Source organism: Sciurus vulgaris, assembly GCF_902686455.1.
Source record: "Sciurus vulgaris genome assembly, chromosome: 4".
In the NCBI taxonomy this organism is placed as follows: domain Eukaryota; kingdom Metazoa; phylum Chordata; class Mammalia; order Rodentia; family Sciuridae; genus Sciurus; species Sciurus vulgaris.
In genome coordinates, this window is record NC_136464.1 from 67,401,652 (window position 1) to 67,427,088 (window position 25,437).

Genomic DNA, 25,437 nt, shown 5'->3' on the forward strand with positions numbered 1-25,437 from the left:
AGAGGAATCATAGGCTAATATTGTGAAATGTCAGTGGACAGTGACAAAAATCGATCCAGTGGCTCCAACTTCTAAAGGACGTGTGTTGGTGAGACCATGCTCACTCATACGTGGATCAACAGGTAGGGTAGATTCATCTGAAAATATGTTTTTGACCTCCCGGGAACTTATATTATTTTAAAGCTTGCTGCTACATATAATTGTTGTAAAAAGTAGATTATAAGTATGCTGACACTTTTTGCCACTGGTGACAGCAGGTGTTGTACTTTTTAACCCTTAGTAATTACAGACCAAAAGTACTTTTCATTGCTGTAACAAACACCTGAGATAATCAACTTACAGAAAGAAAAGGTTTATTTTGGCTCAGAGTTTGTGAGGTTTCAGTAAATGATTGGATGGCCACTGGCCCTGTTTGTTTTGGGCCTGTGCCTACACATCATGGTGTGAGTGGGAGGCAAAGAAAAGCTTCTCTTCTTATACAAAAGGCGCAAAAGAGGAAGAGGGGCACTGTCCCCTTCAAGGGAATGCCCCCAAGTCCCCCCCACCCCGACTTCTGTCCAGCCCCTGAAAGAAGCACACAGAGCCACAGTCAAAGCAAATCACTGGAGAAGTTCCATTTTATTTTAAAAATGCATACACTTACATAGGGCTGGGAAGAGGCTGATTGGTTGGGGCATGAAACGGGGTGAGACTTGATTAGGAGAGCCTTGTTGCTGGGGGACAGGGTGATGGTTGACTGGGTGAGCCTTGTTGCTAGGGGTCTGGGCGGGGTGTCAAGCGTCAATTGGGTGCAAGTTCGCGCTGGTGGGAAGAAGTTATGAGGAGTAAAATCAGGAAGAGAAGCTCGGCCAGCGCCATGTTGGCACCTAAGGGGGGGGGGTGACCTTATAGCCCCCACCTCTTAAAGTTTCCTCCACCTCCCTAAGCTAGTGTTTAAGCCTTTACACATGGTGCTTTGGGGACATTTAAGATCCAAATTATAGGGGAGGGGTGAGGATGTAGCTCTGTGGTAGAGCACTTGCCTAGCATGTGTGAGGCTCTGGGTTGGGTTCAGTCCTCAGTACTTCAAAATAAATCAAAAATTAAAATTACTAAAAAAACAAAACAACAAAAAAAAAAAAAACAAATTATAGCCAGGGACAGTGGCACCCACCTCAAATCCTGTATGATTCCCAAAAGACAATTAGGAAATTCCTAATGAAATGCATATGGAAAGAGAGAGATGAAGACTGGGCATATTTCTGAAATCACCTTATGGATTATAGACCATCAGAGAAATAGCAGGTGAAGGTATCTAAGCAACAGAGGAAACTATAGGAGTAAGGTGAAAATGAGAAATCACTAATGGTATTTTTCAGATCATATATATCTTAAATTACAAGATGACAACAGATCAGAAGCTTTTAGTCATCTCCATAAACACTTGTCAATCTGTCTAGTCTGAGTTGATATACATGGGCACTTTGTATTTCACAGGTATGTTTTTCTAAATATTTCACATGAGAATTTCTCAGGCTTTTGGCCTACATGTTGAAATGTCACCAGAGAAAAGACAAGAGAGAGCAAAGGTTTTAGGTATAGACATCATCATCATCATATTTTTTGTGGTACTGGGACTTGAACTTTACTACTGAGCCATATTCCCCAGTAACCACTGCCCCCCCTCCACACACTGTTTGTTTATTTTTTTTGAGGCGGGTTCTGGCCAAGTTGCTTAGGACCTCACTAAATTGCTGAGGTTGGTCTTGAACTCGGGATCTTTCTGCTTCAGCTTCCCAAGTTGCTGGGATTAGAGGAGTGTACCACCATGCTGGGCATTGAGAGGAATTTCTGTCTGCTTAGATTTGAACACTGATAAGGAAGAGAATCCTCTTTACTTTCATCTTCTGGAAAACACTGGCTTTCTTCGTTATTCTGTTCTGCCTATGTCAGTGTACTTTTCCTGAAGTGCAATAATTTGAGAATTTCAATGAAAGATGATCCCATACGCATTTGTCTTTATACAATTTTTTTTTTTTTTTTTTTTTTACCATACTGGGATTGAATGCAGGACTGCTCTACCACTGAGCTACATTCTACATCCTCAGCCCTTTACTTTTTTTATTTTGAGACAGGGTTTCACTAAGTTGGATGTTTGATTATTTTTATCATATATTATCTAGTTGGGTAATAAGATTACATTAAGTCTACATAAAGGGGATTCTGAACAGGAATTTTAAAATACTAAATTGTCATTAGAAGGACTAGAATTACCTTGTTTACTTTTACACTGGAGTAGGTACTAGAAACAGTAAACTTCTGATGGAGAATATTACTGATTATTTCAAAAGATCTCCATGTCTGGAAGTTTGAATTATTTTCCCTTTTAACATAATCGTGTTGCTTGATTGCATTTGAGACTCTACAGCTTTTGACACAAATTCTTAACATCTTTCAATTTTCAATTATTAATACTCTCAATTATTATGGAAAGTTAATTTGTACATAGACCTGACAGGTCGTGACATGAGTTTCAACTCATGCTCTGAATTTGAAGGGAAGAAATTCCCTACAGCCCAGGTTAAAGATGGGTGTAGCTATGACTCTTGAAGTGCCAAATGCACTGTCATCTAATTAAGGAAGTGTGTGAATGGATGAATGGTATTCCACTGTCCTTACCTATTATCTGATGAAACCACAGTCAAGGGAATGGCTTGGCAAAACCTGTAAGCAAACAAGACTCTTGTTAAACCTGACTGTAAAAGTGGCATGGTAAAGAGACACTAAAAGAATAGGTTAAAGTGGGAGGACCTGTTGATGCCTTGGGTCTTTAAATCCACTGTCACATAAGCTTTTCAAACCTACAGAAGGAAAACTTTTAATTTGTCAAAAACCTAAATATAATTTTGAAACCAAAACCTACTAAAAATTAAAAACAAAAATAGACAAATCTCACCTGTGAATTTAAAAATCCCTCCCCCCAAAATAGAACAGCATGGTCAGAATAGTGCTTTAAGTAAGGAAGATTTAATCCATTGATCGTGAATACTACAATGGTAGAATATGTAAATTTTGTCATGTCAAAATCTTCTTTTAATTTATTGTTTCTATTTTATTCAGAACGTTTAAAAATTTTGTTCATTTTAGATATACATGACAATATTTGGACAAATTCTACATAAATGAAGTATAGCATTCTGCTTAGGATCCCATTCTCCTTGTTGTACATGATGTGGAGATTCACAGTGGAATATTCATATATGAACACAGAAAAGTTATGTCCAATTTATTCTAGGGTCCTTTCTATTCTTATCCCCCCTCCTTTTCCTTCTTTCTCCTTTGTCTAATCCAATGAACTTCTATTCCCACCCCCTTACTGTGTTGGCATCTGCATATCAGAGAGAACATTTGATCTTTGTTTTGGGGGGATTGGCTTATTTCACTTAGCACGATAGTCTCCATATCCATCCATTTACCAGCAAAAGTCATAAAGGCATTCTTCTTTATGGCCGAGTTCCATGGTGTATATCTACATTTTCTTTATCCATTCATCTGTTGAAGGGCACCTTGGTTGGTTCCATAGCTTTGCAATTGTGAATTAAGCTGCTGTAAATATTGATGTGGTTGCATCATTGTACTATGCTGAGCTTAAGTCCTTTGGGTGTAAGCTGAGGAGTGGGATAACTGGGTCAAATGGTTCCATTCTAAGTTTTTTAAGGAATCTCTGTACTGCTTTCCAGAGTGATTGCACCAATTTGCCATCCCACTGGCAATGTGTCAGTGTACCTTTTCCCCCACATCCTTAATAACATTTACTTTTACTTGTATTCTTGATAATTGCCCTTCCGACTGGAGTGAAATGAATTCTCAGTGTAGTTTTAATTTGAATTTTTCTAATTGCTAGAGATGATGAACATTTTTTCATATATTTGTTGACCATTTATATATCTTCTTCTGTGAAGTGTCTTGGCAGTAACGTGAACGACTTGAAGAGTAACTTTAAGTAACTCTGTGATCTTGCTTTGCCTTCCATTGCTCATTAATAACTACTTCCTAACAGTACCCACTCTACTTAATTATACATTCTCCTTATGATTTCTCAGGTTCATATTACTGTTCCACTAGTGTGAGGAATTGCTGTGTCCCCGTTTCCCAGATGACTCCAGTCATTCTCTTCTTAGTCTGAACAGGAGAGGCATATTCCAATTAACATATGTGTGGTCAGAAGTGGCCATAGAAGACATGGAGCCGTACAGCCAGTGCCTGCCCTGTGAGCATCTCAGTTTTATTCACAAGAGGTTTTGTGTGTGTGTGTGTGTGTGTGTGTGTGTGTGTGTGTGTGGTGCTGGAAACAGGCTGATTCTGAAGATCAGATAGAAAAGTAAGCCAGCATGTTGATTCATGCCAGTAATGCCACTGACTAGGGAACCTGAGGGTGGAGGATGGAAAGCTCAAGGCCTTCCTGAGGTATTTAAGGAGACCCTGTCTAAAGGTCTGGGGATATAGCTCAGGGGTAGAACACCCCCTCGTTCAATCCCCAGCACTGCAATAAATAGGTTAATTAATTAATTAAAAAGAAAGTAAACATGAATAACCAGAAAATATTGAAAAGATTTACAGTGATGGAGAGGGAAGGAATTTGACCCCACTAGAGAAGGAAATACATTTTTAAAACCTTTTTAACAATTTCAAAGGAACCCTTCCTTTGACTCAACAGTTCCTCTGGAGTTCTGCCTGACAGATATGCATAAGTAAAAAAGATGTGTGTATACGTAAGACTACTCACTGCAGTATGCTTTTCAAGGTCAGCCACAGGGGACTGAGTAAACAAATTAAGAGAGAGCCCTGTACCGGACTATAGCATAACAGTAAGAATGAGGAAGGTAGTAAACATGATTATGAAAGATCTTCCGGATACCATGCCAATGTGTATAGGATGCCTTGTAAGACATAGAGGAAACCTAATTTGAGTTTGCTTGTGTGTACATAAGGAAACTAGATATAAAAGGCAAGCTTTGGTTACCTGTGGAGGAGATGGGGATTGGATGGGAAATAGGTCAGTGGGTACTGTGTACCTTTTGTCCTTTTTTCAGTTTTGCCTATTTGCTATAAGTAAAGGAACAAATAAACATATGTCCATATGGTGAGATACTAAGTGCCAATTTAAACAGCAAAAACAAAAAAATGAGTAAGGATGCTTTCTCTGTGTGTTAGGAAAAAAATCTCCAAGGATATTAAGTAAATGAAACAAGGTGCAGAGTATAATGTACAATATTATTCTTTTTGTTTTGTTTTGTTTTGTTTCAAAAAAGAGGGAAATCTAAGCATACTTTCTTGGTTGTGTTTTTCTATGTGAAAGGATACTCAAGTTGGCAAATGTTGTGATGTGCTGCCAGCCCCCGCAAGGTCCCTGTCAGGAATGAAAGATTCCTTGTCCCAGCTGCTGGGACTGCTCTTGACAGATGACCTTTAGCTGATTGCCCTAATGGGCCAATTGCCCCCCGAGGTTATCACTCTGTCCAGGGGTGGCCTGTATCCAGTGAAGGGACAGCATTGGGGATGAGGCCAGCCCTCAGGCAACTCTGAAGAGTCATCCCAACTTTAGGACCCCTTCCTTTTAACTGCTTGGCTGTATATCTTCTCCCTCTGCTGTGTTCCCTTCTGTAGGTGCAGACCCAAGAATGCTCCTAATAAATGCCTTTCTTGCTAAGAGTCTACTTCCTGGGGAGTCCAAGAAACTAAAATCATGGGTTCCCTGCTGTTAGGAGGGGATGAAAACTCCGGTGAAAGGGGACAAGATTGGAAAGACAACACTTCAATTTGTGCCCCCCTTTTTTTTTTTTGACCCAGATGTGCTCTATCTCCAGTCCTTTTTAATTTTTAATTTTATTTTGAGATAGAATCTTGCTGAGTTGCCCAGGGTGGCCTCGAATTTGTGATCCTTCTGCCTCAGCCTCCTGGGTCATTGGGATTACAGGTGTGTGCCACTGTGCCCTGCCACTCTTTGCCTTTTTATAATTAAAATTTTTCTGTACTAGTAGATGCATGATTTCTGCATATCACAAATGGAAATTTAAAAACTAACTTGATATGTGAGTAGTATTTTGTGCCTGTTCATGTATATGTTTAGAGAATCTTTTTATTTCTTAATTTAGAAGGAGATGTTTTAATCTAAAATACTACACTACCACAATCTAAATTTGCCTTCCTCTTCTGCTTTTTTTTTCCTTTCAGGACCTACAGAAGACACTGTCTTGATTTCATCTTACAATGGAATTTAAAAAGTCACCTGATGGTGGATGGGGCTGGGTAATTGTGCTCGTCTCCTTCTTCACTCAGTTTTTGTGTTACGGATCCCCATTAGCTGTTGGAGTCTTATATGTAGAATGGTTGGATGCTTTTGGTGAAGGGAAAGGAAAAACAGCCTGGGTCGGATCTCTAGCCAGTGGAGTTGGCTTGCTTGCAAGTAAGTAGAGAAATGTCTGCCTCTCCTTACTGTTTCTTCACTTAATTACATTTGCTACACTGTTAACATTGTGCAAGATATAGAAGGCTTTTTATTTTTTTTAAGTATAACATGGTCTGGGGTGTAGGTCAGTGGTAGAGTATTGCCTAGCATGCACAAGGCTATGCATTTGATCCAAGCACTGAAAAAAAATGTACAACATATTTTCCTGCTGTATCCTCTTTTGCCACTTTTTCTCTATAATACAGAAATATGAAAATACAGGAATTCCATAAGATAATTATTCATCCATGAATGAATGAATTCCTCTATTGTTCTCCCTAAAAATGGCAGAAATCTTAGTGTGCCAAGCAGTGCACTAGATGCTAGAAATGAAAAAATGAACTGCAACCCCAAGGTTCCTGCCATTAAGAAGTTCATAGTTTGGGGCTGGGGATTTGGCTCAGTAAATGTGGCTCAGTGGTAGCATGCTTTCCTAGCATGCATGAGGCCCTAGGTTCCATCCCCAGCACCAAGGTGGCAGGGGAAGGAAGCTCACAGTCTCATGAGGGTATGCATATACTTTCTTGAGTACAAATAAATCAGAGTGATGAAGGTAGTATGCCAGGTATAACCAAGATGTGTTGATGATCAAAGGACCAAAAGATGCACAGGGGGTATCTAAGTAGTTTCCACATGACTCGTGACTGCTGTTCTGCTTTGGTTACACTGGTCAGATCACATGTCCTATGTTCATGACAGCTTAATAAGAAAAATCTGGCATAGCAAAGTGTAGTCTTGTCTTACAATGATGATGTTATTAAGGATTTTAATCCAGGTTATTAAAAGATAAATGTGTGGCATTTTGTGTGTCCCTGAAAGGAATATTTTGAATTAATGGTTGCATATTATATAATACTGATTTCTGTCATCTTTAAGGAGAATAGTAGAGGATTTTAAATTTTGTTTTACCATCATATGCTACTTCAGTTTCTGAAGTCATTCTTTAAACTCTACAGTAGTGTGTAGTGATCATTGCTCTAACTTACTTGGAACTACTTAAGCTTAAATATGCTAAGACAGTGACTTAGATGGGGTCAGTAACCCTGGAATCTCTTCCTGTGTGTCAAGAATTTAACATGATTTGCTGAGCAAATCACATTCTCTCTTCTTGTGAGGAAAATAAGAACATTGAATTGGTTATTTATTAGGTGTTTTTGAGTTCTAAAATGGTTTCATGAAAATATGCTTATAACAGAATGTATTAGTTGTTCCTTCTTTCAAGTAGTTGTGTCTCTTGGATATTAAAGGGACCTCCACAGGGAGGGGGTGGTCAGGAAAAAAAGTGCTTCCAATTGTCGTGTTACCTTTTCAAATTAAAAACAAGACACCCAAGACTTGAAAAAATAATGTGAATGATCTGGCTGTGACAGGTAAGATAATTAGGCATAATTAAACATATGAAAATAATATTGTCATTATGAGTACAAGAGAAACAGGAAAAGTTTACCCAAGTTTTTATTTGAAAGAGATTTTCAAAATAGGAACTGTTTATAAAGTAGTCAAAGTACAAGAGGATGATAATTGATATGAAGGGATTTGTAAGTATTGATTTCCAGAAAACAACCTGGAGTGGAAAGGAATTTTTAAAATGTCTCCTAATTGGTCATTGTTATGATTTGGATATGAGGTGTCTCCCAAAGGCTCATGTGAGACAAGAATGAATGTTCAGAGGTGAAATGATCAGATTATGAGAGCTGTAATCTAATCAGAAAATTAATCCATTTTATGGATTAATAATTTGAAAGGTCTACTGTACTGGTGGTAACTGTAGGCAGGTGGGGCATGACTGGAGGAGATGGGTCTCAGGAATTATATTCTTTCTCTCTCTATCTCTCTTTACTTCCTGACTGCCATGAACTGAGCCACCATGCCCTTCTGCCATGATGTTCTGCCTCACCTCTGGCCCACAGGGATAGAGACAGCTGACCATAAACTGGGACTTCTGAAACCCTGAGCCAAAATAAACTTTTCTTCCTCTAACTTGTTCCTTTCAAGTATTTCCGTCACAGTGACAAAAAGCTGACTAATGCAGTCACCATTCCCAATAGAAAATACTTAAACAGAAATGTAAGTATCCCAGTTTCCAGCAAGGGCCCAAGGATAATTGAAAAATGATACCTTCCTTAATACATAGTTGGAGAAGGAGACTTCCTTCTTGAAATCTGTCCAGGTAGGAGAAGGCTGAGGGAAGCTGAGGTCTCCTTGAGGTGGGGCTGATTTTCCCTTGAAAATTGAAGTGTCGCTCTATACTTTCTCTACATTCCTAGGTGGATGTTGAGTTTTCTCCAGGGCCAGGGGCAGCCATCATCACTTTTAAGCAAGAGGGTACATAATTTATAGGTCCCAGTGCAAAATGAAAATACAGGATCCTTGTTTAAAAACTTATTAAGAATCTTAAGACAATGACTGCAGAGCATTCAATAAAATGGGGGGACCTTCTAAGAGGCTTGTAGGGCTGGAACGATGAAGAGTCTTACCAAAATTCAGTGAGCAAACAAGTACTTAAGGGGCTTGAGGTGAAGGCAGAGGCTAACTCAAGTCCTGGCTCTGCCACCATTTAGCTGGGGAAACTTGTGCAAGGCATTTTATTTCTTTAGGCCTGCTGTCATCAATTTGATGAGGAGGCACTTGGATCTGCCAATTAGAACTTTGAAAATGAGCCTAAGAAAAGGAGAGCAGAGAGTTCAAGATGAGGAAGTAGTGAAAAACAAGATGGCTAAAGAGCTAATGCTTATGGGACTGCCTGTGTGCCCTTTCAACATTGTGTCCAGCTGTGAGCAGAGTTCATGCTACTGAAAATATTTGATGTTCTACCCATAGTTCTTTGTAGCATAAATTAAGAGACAAATCTTGAAAACTGAGCACTGACTAGCAGCATGTAAGCCACATTGACAACCTGCTTTCTTGACAACTTTGTTATAGATAAATAAGACTAATATTACTTTGGAAGTGGGACAAGCATGTTTTATGTTGGTGACCCAAATAGTTACCAGGATTTCTCAACCAGGGAGATAATTAAATCATTTATAGAAAAATTTCAGCATATGGTTGCTTGGATTTTTCTCTCTAGTCATTCTAATTCAGTAATTCTGTGATGGGCCCGATACATTCATGCGTATGTATGTGTGTGTGTGTGTGTGTGTGTGTGTGTGTGTGTGTACATGTGTTTGTGCAGGGGATCAGATCAGGGCCTCACATAAGCTAAACAGGCCCTCTACCTCTGAACTACAAGTCCAGTCCCATGATTTTTTTCCCCTGAAGTCTCAAAAGTGATTTTTTATTTAGGAGCTATACTGGCTCAGGCCTTTTCTATTGAGATTTTGATTTTGTACTTTTTGATAACTCTCAGGTACAACTTACTGATTTCTTTTGGTATATGAAGGGGACTACTGTAAATTTTTTTGTGGATGTGACATTACTCATGCCATGTAAGTTATAAAAAATAAATTATATTTCCAGTGACCCTGGTTCTGGTAGTATTCTAGTGAAAAAAACATATAGACATCTTTGCATTCTTTTTAATAAAAGATGACTTTATACGAGTGCATCTTTCTGATAAAAATGAACTTCACATACTTTTAAATATACAGTTGCACATAAATTCAGGGGTATGTCTGAATTATTTGAATTTGTCTAAAAGCAGATTTCCTACCCATCAGTGGATGGAGGTGAAGGTGGGGATGGGAGTAGGGCGTGGTTCTGAGAATCTTCATTTAAACTAGCTCCCCAGTTGATTCTGATGCAGGCTGTGGTTATTTTCTTTATCCAGTTTTGTCCAGAGAAGGCCTGGAAGATGTCCTGCTTGATCAATTCTGGGATATGACCTCTTAGAACTTTGTAACAGCAGAATAAGGGCATTCGGCAAGAAACATACAAAGATTCTGCTTTTCGTGTACCTATTTTTCCATTAAATTATCTAACTGTCCGTTGAGTGCTTGGCTTCTACCAGTCACTTTTACTTGTTTTATCTTAGTTAATGCTCATAACAATGCACTGAAGTGGGTGTTATTGTCCTTCAGGCTTAGGGGACAATGCTCAAGGTGTGCTTTCTCTAATGAGAAGAGTAGTACCTGAGCTCAGGCTTTCCTAACCTGGCAGGCCTGTTCAATTTAAATTGAAGATAATAAAACTACCCACCATATGGGATTATTGTGCAGAATAATTGAGATAATGCTTGACATATTGTGAGTGCTTAAAAAATGTTAGGTATTAGAAATCGCTCACAAGTAAAATTACTCTCCCAAACAGTTCCAGCAAAACTGTAGAACCTGAAAAAAGAAAGGTACCCTCCAGAATGAAAGACACATTTCTTGGAAGAGAGTGTTAGCAAAGAGAGCTAGGAACTTTCCCTGGGTTGCAGTTAAGCATCTGGAATTTAAAGACCATTTCTTATCTCTGACAAAGCTGACAAAGCCAGATTTGGACAATAGCTCTTCATAGCTTATTAGAACTAGAAAGAGACATGAAATTCTAAACGTTCCTCTCTCCATAACATTAATTCTTTTTTTGAGGGTAAGAGCGGGTACTGGGGATTGAACTCAGGGGCACTTGACCACTGAGCCACATCCCCAGCCCTATTTTGTATTTTATTTAGAGACAGGGTCTCATGGGTTCCTTAGCACCTTGCTTTTGCTGAGGCTGGCTTTGAACTCTTAATCCTCTTGCCTCAGCCTTCTGAGCCTCTGGGATTATAGGCATGTGCCACCATGCCCAGCCATAACCTTAATTCTTTATAGCTCTTCTTTGAAACTTGAATTGAGGAGAAAAAACTTTTTTGCCTGAATTACTATTATTATTTCTAGTACTGGGGATTTAATCCAGGGGTGCTCTACTGTTGAGCTACCTATTCCCTGTCCTTTTTCAGACAGGTTCTCTCTAATTTTACTTTGAGACAGGCTGATCTTGAACTCATGATCTTCCTGCCTCAGGGTCCCAAGTAGCTGGGATTTTATGTCTGCACCACAGAACCTGGCATGTGGCCTGAATTATTTATCTAGATGATCCTTGGGGTTGTTGGTGGAGGTGATATGAGTAGGTCCTGGAGAGGGGCACTTCAGTTCAGGACAATGGGGTCCTTGACATACATGAAAGAAAAGAATTTGCTAGATATTGAGGCACAGAGATTTATTTAGGAAAACAAGCAGTGCACAGTCAAGAGGGAATGCAGGCCATCTCGAGAGTGAGGGGTGGGCATGGGAAGTTGTGTGGGGCTGACATCAGTCTGGTGATCACAAGATGATTTATGGCAGTCTGGCAATTCTCAGGACCCTTATATTGATGTATTTTCCATTATCTTATCAATAGAGAATGTTGAGAAAGCACCCTATATTATAGGTTTTGTATTTCCCTTTGCTCAATCTGTAACAAGAACCTTAGGTGCTTTACTTTCACCTGCAAATGTTAAAGGGTGGCTAAAATCAGGATTGAAGACTTGGCATCTCTGCCTCTGTTGCATTGCTTCCAGTCACCTTGGATTCCAGGAATGAGGTTTGATCCAATAAACACCTAGTGATAAGTTGAAGGTGACCCTCACACAACAGCAACTTATAATTTTATCTGGAAAGAGGCCCTGCCCGACCTATCCTGAAACAATGGACAGACAACATCAGATTAAGTTCGGTTGATTCTGCAGCTATGAAAAGACCCCCGCTGTACAGACCCACGACGCTTGCCCTCATCTCCCTTTCTATAAAACCTAAAAGTCATTGTCAGCTCCTTGAAGATAGGGCTGAGGGCATGGTTCCCCTTGTCTCCCCAGAGAAGCCGTACTGAATGAAGTTCCTTACATGCTTTTCACCGTTACCTGTTCTGTTTGCTTTTGGGGGATGAGTGCTCAGACCCGATTTATTGGATCTCCAGAGTCAAATCTCTGACCAAGGACTCCTGTTTAAAAAACAATTCTGTTCAATAAATAAATATGTTAGTGCACTAGTTAATAGTTTACAAGGTAATTTTAATAAGTGAATAGATTTCTAGTAATTTTAAGATTGTGGGTGAAAATTTGTAGATTTCCCAGAAACTTGGGAGTGATAAACCTGGGAGAGAGAACTGGCTTGGGGAGGAAAGATATGAGGAACTTTAGTACAAGACTTTCAGAGTGTGATCTCCTTATCCTTCCTTTTGTTCTCCTTTTTACCTATCTTTTAAAATTTCTTCTGTCCTACCCCAGTGTGAGTAAAGCTGGGTATAGAGGGTCTTTACTTCCTGGTTTGTACATTGCAAATGAGCTCTTCATCATGACACACATTCATAAGGTCTCATCTGTGTTAGGGGTGCCAAGATATCAGACACCACTAATACTTACAAGGTTCTATAATCCCAGGGAAGTGACAGAAAAAAATGATAAGTAATAATTTGAAATGTCACAAATACTAAGGGAACAACAAGGATGAAACACTCTCTGGGATTTGTTGACTGAGAATAAAAACAACCTAGCCCATGCATGTGCGCACACGCGCGTGCACACACACACACACACACACACACACAAACATATATAGGGGGCTAATAAGGATCGTAATTCAGGAGAACAGGTTCAAGCATCTTGAAAATGTGTTCCAAGGTCCTACAAAATGGTACCTTTAAACTACAAGGGAGTTGGAAATGATATAATTTATTAATCTGGAATTAAGATTGACGCTACTGGAAGTTAAGCTGTTTTATGAGAAAGGGATTGGGCATAGTCTCAGTATCTAAGTAGTGTGGGGGAAAGTGTAGAGGTCTCAATGCTCAACTTGGTCCACTTGCGTCCAGGGATGGGTCTGTCTGAAGCCCAGATCAAAGGTTCAGCTCTGGATGTGTCCGAGGCCTGCTTAACTATGGCCTCCTGACTCTAAAGTGCTCTGAACCCTTGGAACTCCTTTTTGGTTTTGTTGCTGGGATAAGTCTGGGCTGACCACCACTAGAAGGCCAATGTTCCAGAGATGAGTTGGTAGGAAGGAATCAGGTTTGTTTAAGGGCTGGCAATCTTGAGATGGTGGAGGGACACAAAGCAGCATCTTGGAGGTCTCAGGGGCACAAAAAGTTTTATAGGGAAGGAAGGGAGGAGACAGGCAGGAAGGCTGTGTGCTGAGCAGGATCTTCATCATTGGGGCGTTTCTCCTTTCTCTTCTGGAACAGAATCCTATGAACCTCAGCCGTCTGGGGCTAGCTCATGTAATTATTTTTAGAAAGAAGTAAAGACTAAGGAGGGGCATAGTCATCATCTGCAAATCTAAAGAAAGATTTAGCAGGTAGCATCTTAACTGTTTAGGTGGGGCTTCTCTTTAAAATTTAGAATACCAGAGAGAAAGGAGGGACCCAAAAAGGATTAGAGAGAAGGAGGGTGAAGAGAGAGAAAAAATGAAAGTGACCGTTAAGGAAAAGTTTCCCAAAGAGCCACCTGTTACAATTTAACCATCTCAGTCTTTGAGGTGAGCCAGATAGGAGGATGCACTGTTACAGGTGTTCAGGTAGGGAGAGGACTGGAATCTGCATACAGGTGATAGCTCTCAGAGGAGGAAATTGGGCTGTAGAAGAGGGATTGTGTGAGAAGTCAGGGAGGAAAGCATAATGATCAATCTTATGTGTCAACTTGGTTAGGCCACATTCCCTGGTTATTTAAATACTAATATAAGTATTATTGGGAAGATATTTTGTAAATATGAATAATGTCTATAAATGGTTAAGTTTCAAAAGGGAGATTTTCCTAGCTAATCCTGGTGGGCTTGATTCAATCCATCTAAGGCATTAAGAGCTGAAGTGAACTTTCCCAGAAGTTCCCAGAAGTTTTCTACCTGAGGGCTACAGGCCTTGCCTTAAAGAGTTCCAACATGTCCTTCCTGTGGCCTGCCCTGTGGATTCTGTACATTCCTGTCCTGGCAAGTATCACCTAGCTAATCACCCAAACCAATTACTTGCCATAAATCTTTTCATATTTATGTCCTACTAGTTTTGTTCCTCTGGTTGAAACCTGACTGTACAGAAGGAACGGAGGGTTGTCATGATCTTGCAGTTTTTTTTATGATGAGTTAAAGCATCTTTTGACTATTTGTCATCTTCAGGTCCAAGAAGGGTGGGGGCTACTTCTCAGACAGCCTCGTTGCTGATACAGCAGGGAGATTTTTTGTTCTGTAGTTTTGGACTGAAAGTAGATTTAATAGTTCCCTCCCCTACTTTTTGTCCTTAATTCTTCCTGCTTTCCAGCTCCTAATATGAGTCAGTAAGTTTGTCTCCAGGTTAATATAGTGAACCAACACAGGAAGCACCCCCTTGTTGAAAGAGCTCTGACTGCCAGCAGAGCTGGGTTTCAGCATTAGCCCCACACACTGTTTACTCCTTCAAGGAGGACTGAATTCCTGCCACCCACAGGATTCTGTTGCCTTGACCAATTTCCAGTGTAATAGGCAGTTCCAGAATTGGAGAGATTGGGTTTTGGGTACCCTTTCCACCATTCATTATGAATATCACCAAACCAAGGCAGTCAGTACAAAGGAGACCCAGGGTCTCAGTGGGATTCAGCTCCTTAGTGCCTTTCTCTTTCTCAGGGACATGCACTTGAGATTCACAGTCTCAGCTGGAGCCAGGAGTGAAGACCTGTTAGTTCTAGTAGTCAGCCCTGTGGGGTCCCTGCATTTTAGGTGGGTGGATAGGGCTCTCATGAGCCCAACTGATCCCCTTTGTCAGGAAATCCTTGCTGTGAGGCAGGTTGACAGTTTGTATTGTATTGTATTTCTTACTGTACCAGAGTCCAGTTAATGGCTTCAATACAGCAGACCTGGCCATCCTTCTATTCTTGAGTCTCTCTGAAACTTTAGGGGAGGGGGAAAGTGCAAGGAGATTGAGTTTATTTCCCAAAGGAGATGATTTCTTTCCCAAAGCTACCTTTTAATAATTACAAACTGGAAAATTGCATTATGTTTCAGCTCCTTCCCCATAGAATATGTTTTCGTCTTTTTTTTTTATGACCATATTTCATGGCCCCGTTTAAATCTTGGTTACTAGACCCAGGGCTATTTCCCTCTTATAAAATCCCTAAACACATGATTTGAACCTTTCTTTTTGTAACCTTGGGCTTTGGCTTAACTCTTGATCTGTTTGCTTTGCTTTCTAGTCTAGGTCCTGGTTGTACGTGATATTCTGTGTCATCTTCCAACATGGTATGAGACTCCAGTGTTTTGTCCAATATGGTGGACACATGTGGTTGGGCTGCTGGGCACTTGAAATTTGTTTTATTCAATGTGCTGTAGGCATTAAAAATATACAACTTTCAAATACTTAGTATAAGCCAGGTGTGGTGGCACATGCCTACAATCTCACAGCTACCCTGGAGGCTAAGGCAGGAGAATTGAAAAAATCAAAGCAAGCCTTGACATCTTAGAGAGATCTTCTCTCAAAATAAAAAAGGACTTTGATGTAGCTCAGTGGTAAAGCAGTACTGGGTTTAGTCCCCAGGACTGGAGGCAATGGGAGACTTACATATCTCATTAATGATTCTTATTTTATTTTTTATTTTGAGACAGGGTCTCACTCAGTTGCCCAGGCTATCCTTGAACTTGAGATCCTTCTGCCTCCCCTACCTCATTAATAACATTCAAATGATATTTTGGGGTATATTAGGTTAGATAAAATGTATTATTCAAACTAATTTTAACTCTTTATTTTTTAATATTGCTGTTAGAAAGTTTAGAATTCCAAATATAGTTTGCATGTGTGACTCTGTATTTCTGTTATATAGCTGCTCTAATGGATGATTAGTAAATCGTAAAGGAATGACAATGGCCTATTATTCATTTTCTCTTTGATTAACTCACATACCTAAATATAATGTTATTACCTATTTTAAAAAGTTAAGTAATTCTTCCTTCACACTAACTTTCTTTTTCTTTCTTTTTTTGCTGTGCTGGGTATTGTGCCCAGAGAGTTTTGAACTTGGTAGGCAAGTATTCTACCTCCAAACAAACTTTGACGGCAGAAAAATCAAACTCTGTTGGATCTTCCCAAATTCTCTAAAGGGCTGAAGGAAGCAAAGCTAGCGCTTACTTTCCAACTTCTTTAGAAGTGACTCATTCATTTTCCTAATTCACCTGTGATCATAACAAAACACTTCTTCAATTAGACTTTTCTTTTTCCTTTCCCTCATTGGCTGAAAATTATATCAAGGCATCTGACTAGCAGATGACTAGTAAAGAAGTATTTTCTATATTTTGTTTTATATTTAAGAGGTCACAATGCTCAAAATCTCTTTTCTTTCTTCACTCCTCGCTTTGGTTAGGTTATTTGTTCTCCCTAATGTATACATTTTTTTATCTCCTTTGAGGGCATGTGTCAGCATTGTGCCAAAAAATGGTACCCAGTCACCATGAAGGAGGGCAGGATATATTTTAAGAGCTACTACCTCATACACCCTAGAAAGGATGGAACCATTCACCTCCTACTGCCCCATGCTACCATCTGCCTTCCTTAGATCATTCCTTTGTGCTGTCAGCTCTGTTAGCTAACAGTTCAGCCAACCAGACAAGAGGGCTCTCCAAAACACAGGTAATAATATTAGTAATGGCTTCCTAAGACCAATTCCAACACTGTTAATAATGGCTCTTATGCGGAAACACACCTTAAATTCCAGAAAAACATTCCCCAAAGGCAAGACAAATGTAAAGACAGTCACAACATGTGTGTATGTGTGTGTGTGTGTGTGTGTGTGTGTGTGTGTGTATGTGCTTGTGTGTGTAAGGTTTTATCTTTCTATTGTCTTGCAGTTCATTCTGAAATTACCTCCATCTTTTTGTTTTCTTATTAAAATATTTCTTATTTTCTAGTGAAGTGGTGGTGATAATGGCTGGTGTTTGAATTAATTAATTAATTTTTGGTACCAGGAATTGAACCCAGGGGTGCTTAAACACTGAGCAACATCCTCAGCTCCTTCTCATTTTTTTATTTTGAGACAGGGTCTCACTGAGTTGCTTAGGGCCTCACTAAATTGCTGAGATTGGCCTCAAACTTGTGATCCTCCTACCTCAACTGGGATTACAAGTGTGCAATGCCACATCCCCTTGACTGGTCATTGCATTTTAAAATATGTCAATGACAAAATAGGCAAACTGTCTTTTTTTTTTGCTTAAATTTTTAGGTTACTGATTCAAATTATGGGTTAACTAACTTCTGTTCAAAAAGTCCCCCTTCAGAATAGTCCTTTGATTTTACCTGTCCCTTGAAACGTATCCAGTGCTGAGGAGGAATGCATGGTTATTATCTTGGAGAACTTGTGTGTTATGACAACTAAACACAAGTGTGTTAAATTTTACAGATGTGACTTGATAGTCACTAGTGATTCTTTGTTCTAATTGTTTGTGATGAAATATGAAGCTATTGTGGTTTGAATCTTTGCAGGTAGGATCTATAAATACCTTGGTTCTTAGGATAAGGATTCTAATAATTTGCTCTAAACTTCTGAATGCCAAGTGATCATAAATGTTTTGTATTAATTATATATAAATTTATAAAAGTTCTTACTCTGTAAGATTAACAAAAGTAATTATTCACGCCTATTTTTACTTTTAGGGAAAAAATTAAGATCCTGATTGAAATATTTCTCAATGGAAAGAATACTGGTCTGACTTTGGCCCAGCTGGGTCTTTTCCAGCCCCCAAATTCTTTGTCTTCTTTTTTTTTTTTTCCCCCTTAACTTTCTGTGATACTGGGGATTGAATTCCAGGACCTGTGCATAACTAGACAAATACTCTGCCATTGAGCTACACCCCCAGCCCTAAAATTCTTTGTCTTTAATCTCTGACATAAATATTTTTTTCTCTAAGTAAGCAGCAGATGGCAGTGTGAAAAGATAATTTAAAAAAAAAAAAAAACTTTCCATTTGTTGTTTTCCTCTGTCAAAGAATTTTTGCTCATTTCTTCCTACAGCTTAAATTATTTTGGAAAGAATTCTGTGTTAAGCAAACATGATTTAATATTTTATCACATAAATGATCATGATATCATATTTTTATTTTACTTTGTTTATTTTTTAAAAAATTTGGTAATAAGAATTGAACCTAGGGGTGCTCTACTGCTGAGTTATGTCCTCAGCCATTTTTATTTCTGATTTCGGGACAGGGTATTGCTAAAACCATCTAATTTGTGATCCCCCTGTCTTCGTCTTCTAAGTCACCATGTCCCAAGATGTCATATGTTTTATAAAACACTGGGTTTAGTTGTACACGCTATTAAAATTATTACCTTTCATCCCTACCTCCAAACACTGACACCCCAACTCTTATGTTTTTTGTGGAGTTAACATGCATTAAGGAGCATATATTTGAAGTCCTATTTTGAAGATGCAACTTGAAACCTTTCAAGCATGTCAGTAATAATCTCTCTGTGCTGCAATTCCATTGTGGCTGTTAAATTTATGAACACTGACTCTAGTGTCAATGAAGTTTAGTAAACAACAGAGAAGGGTCATGCCTTTATGTTGTCAGACATCCATTTATGAAATTTGACTCTTAAAACCATTTCTATTTTTGAAACACCTCATTGAGTATACAGACAGCTCAACTCTTGGATGATAAGTTTCACCTTTCAAGTGGATTTTCATTTTGAACACTGGCACAGAATATTCCTCTCTGTCATATAAATGTATCAGTTTGCTGTTCTGCACTGGCTCACAGAAGAGGGCCTGAAAATGGCGGAAGCCAGTTCATGGCCAGAGAGGAATGTGGGTGAGCCATAGGCATTGGGAGCTGTGATTTTAATCTCAGTGGTCATAATTCTGTTTTAAATGTGTGGAAGGTATGATATTGGGAAGAATGTAAGGCCTTGGGACACTGGATCCTGGAAGGATTCCATCATTTCTCAGTTTAGAGTTACTTTAAAAAGAAGTGAAAGGCTGGGTACAGTGGCACATATCTCTAATCCCTGCAGCTTGGGAGACTGAGGCAGGAGGATGGCAAATTCAATGTCAGCCTTAGCAACTTAGTGATGCCCTAAGCAACTTAGTGAGACCCTGTCTCAAAATAAAAAAATAAATAAAAAAAGCTGGGGATGTAGCTCAGTGGTGAAGCACCCCTGTTCAATCTTCAATACTGGGGGAAAAAAGAAAGATCAATAGTACATACAGAAATGTGCACCTATCATATGAGTAAAGCTTAATAAATTTTCACAAGCAACACAACCATGCAATCATACTCACCCAAACCCAGAACATGAGCAGTACCTGCGGGTTCAGCTGTGTTCTCTGTTCTGGTTACTACTCTTCCCCAGTACAAGGAAAACACTATCCTGACTTCTAACCATAGGGTTTTTTGTTTTTGTTTTTGTTTTTTGTGTTTGTTTTTTTTTTTTTCCCTCTTCCAGTACTGGGGTTTAAACCCAGGGGCACTCTACCACTGAGTTACATCCCCACTCTTTTTTATTTTATATTTGTCTGTTTGTTTGTTACTTTGATATTGGGGATGGAACCCAGGGGTGCCTTAACACTGAGACACATCCCCAGCCCAATTTTTAAAAATTTATTTTAGATGTGCATGAGAGTTGAGTGTATTTTGACATATTATACATACATGGAGGATAACTTCTCATTTTTGTGGTTGTACATGATTTGGGGTTACACAGGACATGTATTCATATATATGAACATAGGATTGAGACGGGGTCTCACTAAGTTGTTTAGGCTCTCACTAAGTTACTGAGGTTGACTTCAAACTTGTGATCCTCCTACATCAGCCTCCAGAGTCACTGGGATTATAGGTGTGCACCACCATGTCTGACCTAACTGTAGATTAATTTTGCCTGTTTTTGTACTTTTATGGTTATAATTACATGGTTTTCACCTTTGCATTGAGTGTCTTTCACTCAGCATATTTGAGAGTTTGCATTCATATCATTATTGTAGTTGTGTAGATCATTCTTATCACCATACAGACCATTATACAAATACACCAGAATTAATTCATATACTCTACTGCTGATGAATGTCTGAGTTACCTGATTTTAGCTGTTATCAATAGCTCTGCTATGAACATCCAAGTAGATGACTTTTGGTATAGTAGAATTTCTATTGGGTATATACACAGAATTGGAACTTCTAGGTTTCACAGTATATCTTGTTCAATAGATTATGCAAACACCATATGAGGATTCTGCTTGCTCTACGTATTTATTAACAGCATTGACTGCCTTTAGCCTTTTGGGTAGGTGCGTTTTTTGAAAATTGGAGATTATAATTTATACCTTGCAGTGTTGTTAACTCAGTTAAGCTATAACTTCTCTTGCTTCAAATCTTGGATCTTTTTTCTGCTATGAACTTGGACAATTTATCAGAACCTCATTTTCCCTCCATGTAAAATGAGTCCATTGGACTAAGTAACTCTGATGTTCTTTCAGCGCTCTGTAATTCTGGGTGCTTTCCGGGTATGGTGCTAGTGGAATTTCACTATGATTTAAATCCTATTACACAAGCAGTTGCCCTCTTATACACAGAACAAAACCAGGTAGTGACTGGTTTTGCCTACAGTGCAGAGTAACTCTGTGAGGTGGGCACTTTCATTATTTCAGTTTTCAGATGAAGAAACTAAAGCATGGGGAGATCAGATAAGTTGTCCAAGATCAAATGACTACAGGTAGTTACATTAGAGTTTGAATAAAAGTGACTCCAAAAGCTTCCCACCCTTTCTTCCTCCCTCCCTCCCTTTCTTTCTTCCTTTCCTTTCTTTTTTGTTTCCTTTTCTTTCTTTCCAGGAGCATTCTATCTCTGAACTACAACCCACCCCCCTTACATTTTTTTTTTTAAGTTTAGAGACAGGGTCTCCCTAAGTTGTGGAGCCTGGCTTCAAACTTGGGATCTTCTTGCCTTGGTTTCATGAGTAGCTGAGATTACAGGCATGCACCACCTCACCTGTCTTAGTGTTTATTTGTGTTGTTGTGGTTTTTAGGATGGAAAAACGTCATCTTGAACTTATGATGACTGGATTGTGTAATTGTGGGAAAGGGATTACTGTTAAATAAGTGAAGGTTTCTGTTTTATTTTTTTAGGTCCTGTCTGCAGTCTCTGTGTCTCATCTTTTGGAGCAAGATCTGTCACAATCTTCAGTGGCTTCATGGTGGCTGGAGGCCTGATGTTGAGCAGTTTTGCCCCCAATATCTACTTTCTGCTTTTTTCCTATGGCATTGTTGTAGGTAAGGAGCTTGGTCACTATGACTTTTCAAACTTCATGAATCACACATCGTTTCACCAGTGTCAATGTTATTATTCAGTTAAGATAAGGAGAGAAAATGTTCACTAATAATTTACTTTCAATGACAACGTCTCCAAAAATTGTTGCTGTAGCAAAATGTCTTCTCAATGAATCAAAGTATATGAAAGGGAGGCTGAGGGTGCAGCTCAGTGGTAGAGCTGTAGCCGAGCATGCACGAGGTCCTGGGTTTAATCCTCAGCACCACACACACACACACACACACATACACACACACACACACAATGTGTGAAAGGATAAGCACACTTGAATAATCTACTTTAGGTCTGCCAGTAATGCACAGGAAGGCTTTCATACTAGCACTTGTCTTGCTACAAGCACAAAAAAGGAAAAGTAAGAGAGGAGGAACATACAACTTAGATGTCATAACATCTGTTGCTTCTCAGACCTAGAAGTGGTTCTTTTCTTATTGGGCAGTCAAGCAGGCCTCTGTTGAACTATTTGTGTTCCACAGTATCTATTGCCAGGGCCCAAATCAAAAGTTACAGTGGAAGTAGAAGGTAGTAGAAGATAAGGCATGAACCAGGCGCAGTGGTGGATGTCTGTAATTCCAGTGACTCAGGAGGCAGAGGCAGGCAAATCAAGAGATTCAGGCCTGCCTGGGCAACTTAGCCCCTGTCTCAAAACAAAAAATAAAAAGGGGTATGGATGTAACTCAGTGGTTGAATGCCCCTGAATTCAATCCCTAGTATGTGCCCCCCCAAAAGAGATAAAGCATGACAGTGAAGAAAACTGTGTCGTGGGATGATCGATGTATGATCTTGGTTACAAAAGAGCCAAGAGTAGAGAGCTCATGGCCTGAGGACACTGACAATTCGGGGGTGGAAGGGTGGGTGAGGGGGAAGCTGCATTCCTCATGTATTCTACTAATTGCATTCAATGTTAAAAATCACCAGACTCTTGCGGTGGTACTTGCTGGTAACCCCAGCAAAGGCAGGAAGACTTGTTTGAGGCCAACCTGGGCAGCTTAGCAAGACCCTGCATCAAAATAAAATAAGAAGGGCTGGGGCATGGTTTAGTGGTAGATTACTTACCTAGCATGTGCAAGGTCCTGGGTTAATCGTCAGTACTAAAAATGAAAAAAAAAAAAAAATCGACAGACTCTATTCCTAAAAGGTGTTGAAATTAGAAAAAGATGACCTATAACTTTCAAAAGTTTTATCTAAGTACTTGCAAGAACCTAATTTTGTTGACTACCAATATTCTTTTTTACTTGGAAATATTTCCTCATTAATGAGTAATGAAAATTATAACAGCTAATATTATTTATACTTTGTGTGTGTGTGTGTGTGTGTGTGTGTGTGTGTGGTATTGGGGAGCAAACCCAAGTCTTCCTGCATGCTAGGCAAGTGCTCTACCATTGAGCTGTAGTCCAACCACCCACCTTTTTTTTTTAACATTTAAAGATTTGTTCTTTTTAGCTATACATTACAGTAGAGGGTATTTTGACATATACATACATGGAGTATAACTTATTCTAATTAGGATCCCATTCTTGCATCTTAAGTAACGTGGAGTTTCAGTGATCATGTATTCACATATGAATATAGGAAAGTTATGTCTGATTCATCCTGCTTTCTTTCCTGTTCCCATACCCCACTCCCTTCCCTTTGTCTAATCCAGTGAATTTCTATTCTTCCTTCCCTACCCACCCTTATTGTGTGTCATATCCACTTACCAGAGAGAATGTTTAACCTTTGATATTTGGGGGATTGCCAACCCTTTATAGCAGCTGATATGCATTAAGTCCTTACTTTGTGCTGGGCACTATGCTAAGTGCTTTACATGCACTCATTCACCTTCATAAGAACCCCCTTACAGAAAGGGAAAGTGAAATTCAGAGAAGTGGAATTAATAACCAAAGCCACATAGCTAGGAGACTTAGTGTTGGAATCACTCAGATATCTGAGCCTAACCTCTTTTTCATTTTTATATATTTTTTTGGATAATTTTAGAACTCAATAAATAAGTCAATAATTCTCTTGTTAATTCTTTGAGAGTAGGTACTATGTATTTTTATTTTATATTCCCTATAACGCTGTGAACAATTTGAACCTTTGACTAAAAATACATTAATCTCTTGTATAAAATTTGAGAATAATAATTTGTTGAATAATAATTCTGCATTCTTGTTTAAAATTATAAAAACAGAGGCATCTGTGTTTTGACCTGAACATTGGATTATTCCTTTTAGGAAAAAACTCCTTTTTATATAAAAAATTGAATCAGCATGCCAGTGATTATTTGGCAACTTTCCCTAAGCTCTTGTCTAATTATTCAAAATTTCATTGGGTTTTACTCTTTGAAATGGTTTATGGCCTTTGTGAGTCCATAAAGTTATCACTGCTTAAAAGTTGAGAAAAAGTGAGTGATACCATAGCATTTACATTATCTATAGGTAAAAATGAATTTTTATGAGAAAAAATAGCTTATAATGCCTTAAAGATTTATGTACATTTGATTGTTAACATAAGGAGTTACATATAAGAAGTGAAAATGCCCACTTGTGATGAATATCTAAGATACTTGGAAAGAAAAAGGAAAAATTAACTAACCTCTATATCTAAATTTCAAAATTCTGGAACCGTGGAGAGAGCTTTGCCAAACTATGAAACTGATTTTGATTTGGCTCATGTTGTTGAAACCTTTCAATGAAAATCCTGTACTTCCTTCCTTCTCCCCTACTGTGATTGAGTAGTCTATCTAGGTGGGATTCAGTATGAGTTTGAATTTGCTATCTTAGCTGTGGTGGTAGTGATGGTGTGGTTACAGCACTTTCCCCAAGATAACTTAATCTATGGGCCAAAGAACAAGGTAGGCACTATAACAACTGCCATGTTCTTGTGCTCAAACTAAATATCAGGTTCTAGAGAAATGACAGTTGGATGGGTCCCTGGACCCAGTAGACCTCTTATTAATGAGACCTGGCCCTCAAATGAGCTGTAAAAATCCCAAAGCATGGTGTGCAATAGAGGCCTGATGAATAAAAGTTTTATGTAGTCTTTTTTGTAGGAGCATAATGTAATGAGTACTGTTGGGCAGCAGCTTGAATTGCTGGGGAAAGCACTGGAGGTTGAGGCAACTACTAATGAGGAGGCCAGAGTCCAGATCAGAAAAGCTGGAGGAGGTCAACTGAGGCAGTGGCAGTGCAGAGAGTGATGATGGTTGATAATGTGGAGAGTGGGTGTGATAAAGAACTTGATGTGCCAACCTAAATAACAATCAGAGACAGATTCTCTAAAAGTCAGTTAAGCTTATTTGGGAATATAATATCATTGCAAGGAGAATATTCATACCTTAGAAAATGATGAGCATATTTAAGGAGTTTGCAGGAAGGAGAAGTTTTTAAAGGTGAAATGAGGAGAATTACCTAGGATTTTTGGAACAATGATCCTTGGCTACAAGGATCAATAACAAGGGTGGCATCTGCCCAGTTGTTGGGTGGGTATTCTTGCAGAAGTTTTTCTTTCTTTCTTTCTTCCTTTCTTTACTATGTAAGGTTCTGGTGTTCCTTTTACAAAGTTGTAGATTGGGCAGTGTCTTTCGTGAATAGTTCTTGCATTCATGCACGAGATCCTCTCCTTTATAACTTCTCACCTTTATCTAGTTTCTGGTTATGAATGGACAAAAGTGACTCTGTTTTTATCTGACAGCTTTTACAGATATGAGGAGATGTGAGAAAAGAGTCTTCTGGAATTGTGGTCTTGCCCAAAGATGTGTGAAATA

General features: G+C 39.0%; 1 protein-coding gene across 4 annotated transcripts in view; it reads left to right on the forward strand.

The window, feature by feature from the left end:
• Positions 1 to 25,437, forward strand: part of SLC16A9 (solute carrier family 16 member 9) — a 53,742-nt gene that overhangs the window by 16,760 nt on the left and 11,545 nt on the right. For 2 of the 4 annotated variants that reach the window (XM_079138147.1, XM_079138148.1), the window contains exons 2-4: positions 5,880 to 5,956; positions 6,214 to 6,445; positions 21,491 to 21,634. In XM_079138147.1, coding sequence (XP_078994273.1) covers positions 6,250 to 6,445; positions 21,491 to 21,634 — 340 coding nt within the window. In that variant the 5' untranslated portion in view covers positions 5,880 to 5,956; positions 6,214 to 6,249. The remainder of the gene's footprint in view (positions 1 to 5,879; positions 5,957 to 6,213; positions 6,446 to 21,490; positions 21,635 to 25,437) is intronic. The other 2 variants (XM_079138146.1, XM_079138149.1) reach the window with 2 other exon arrangements.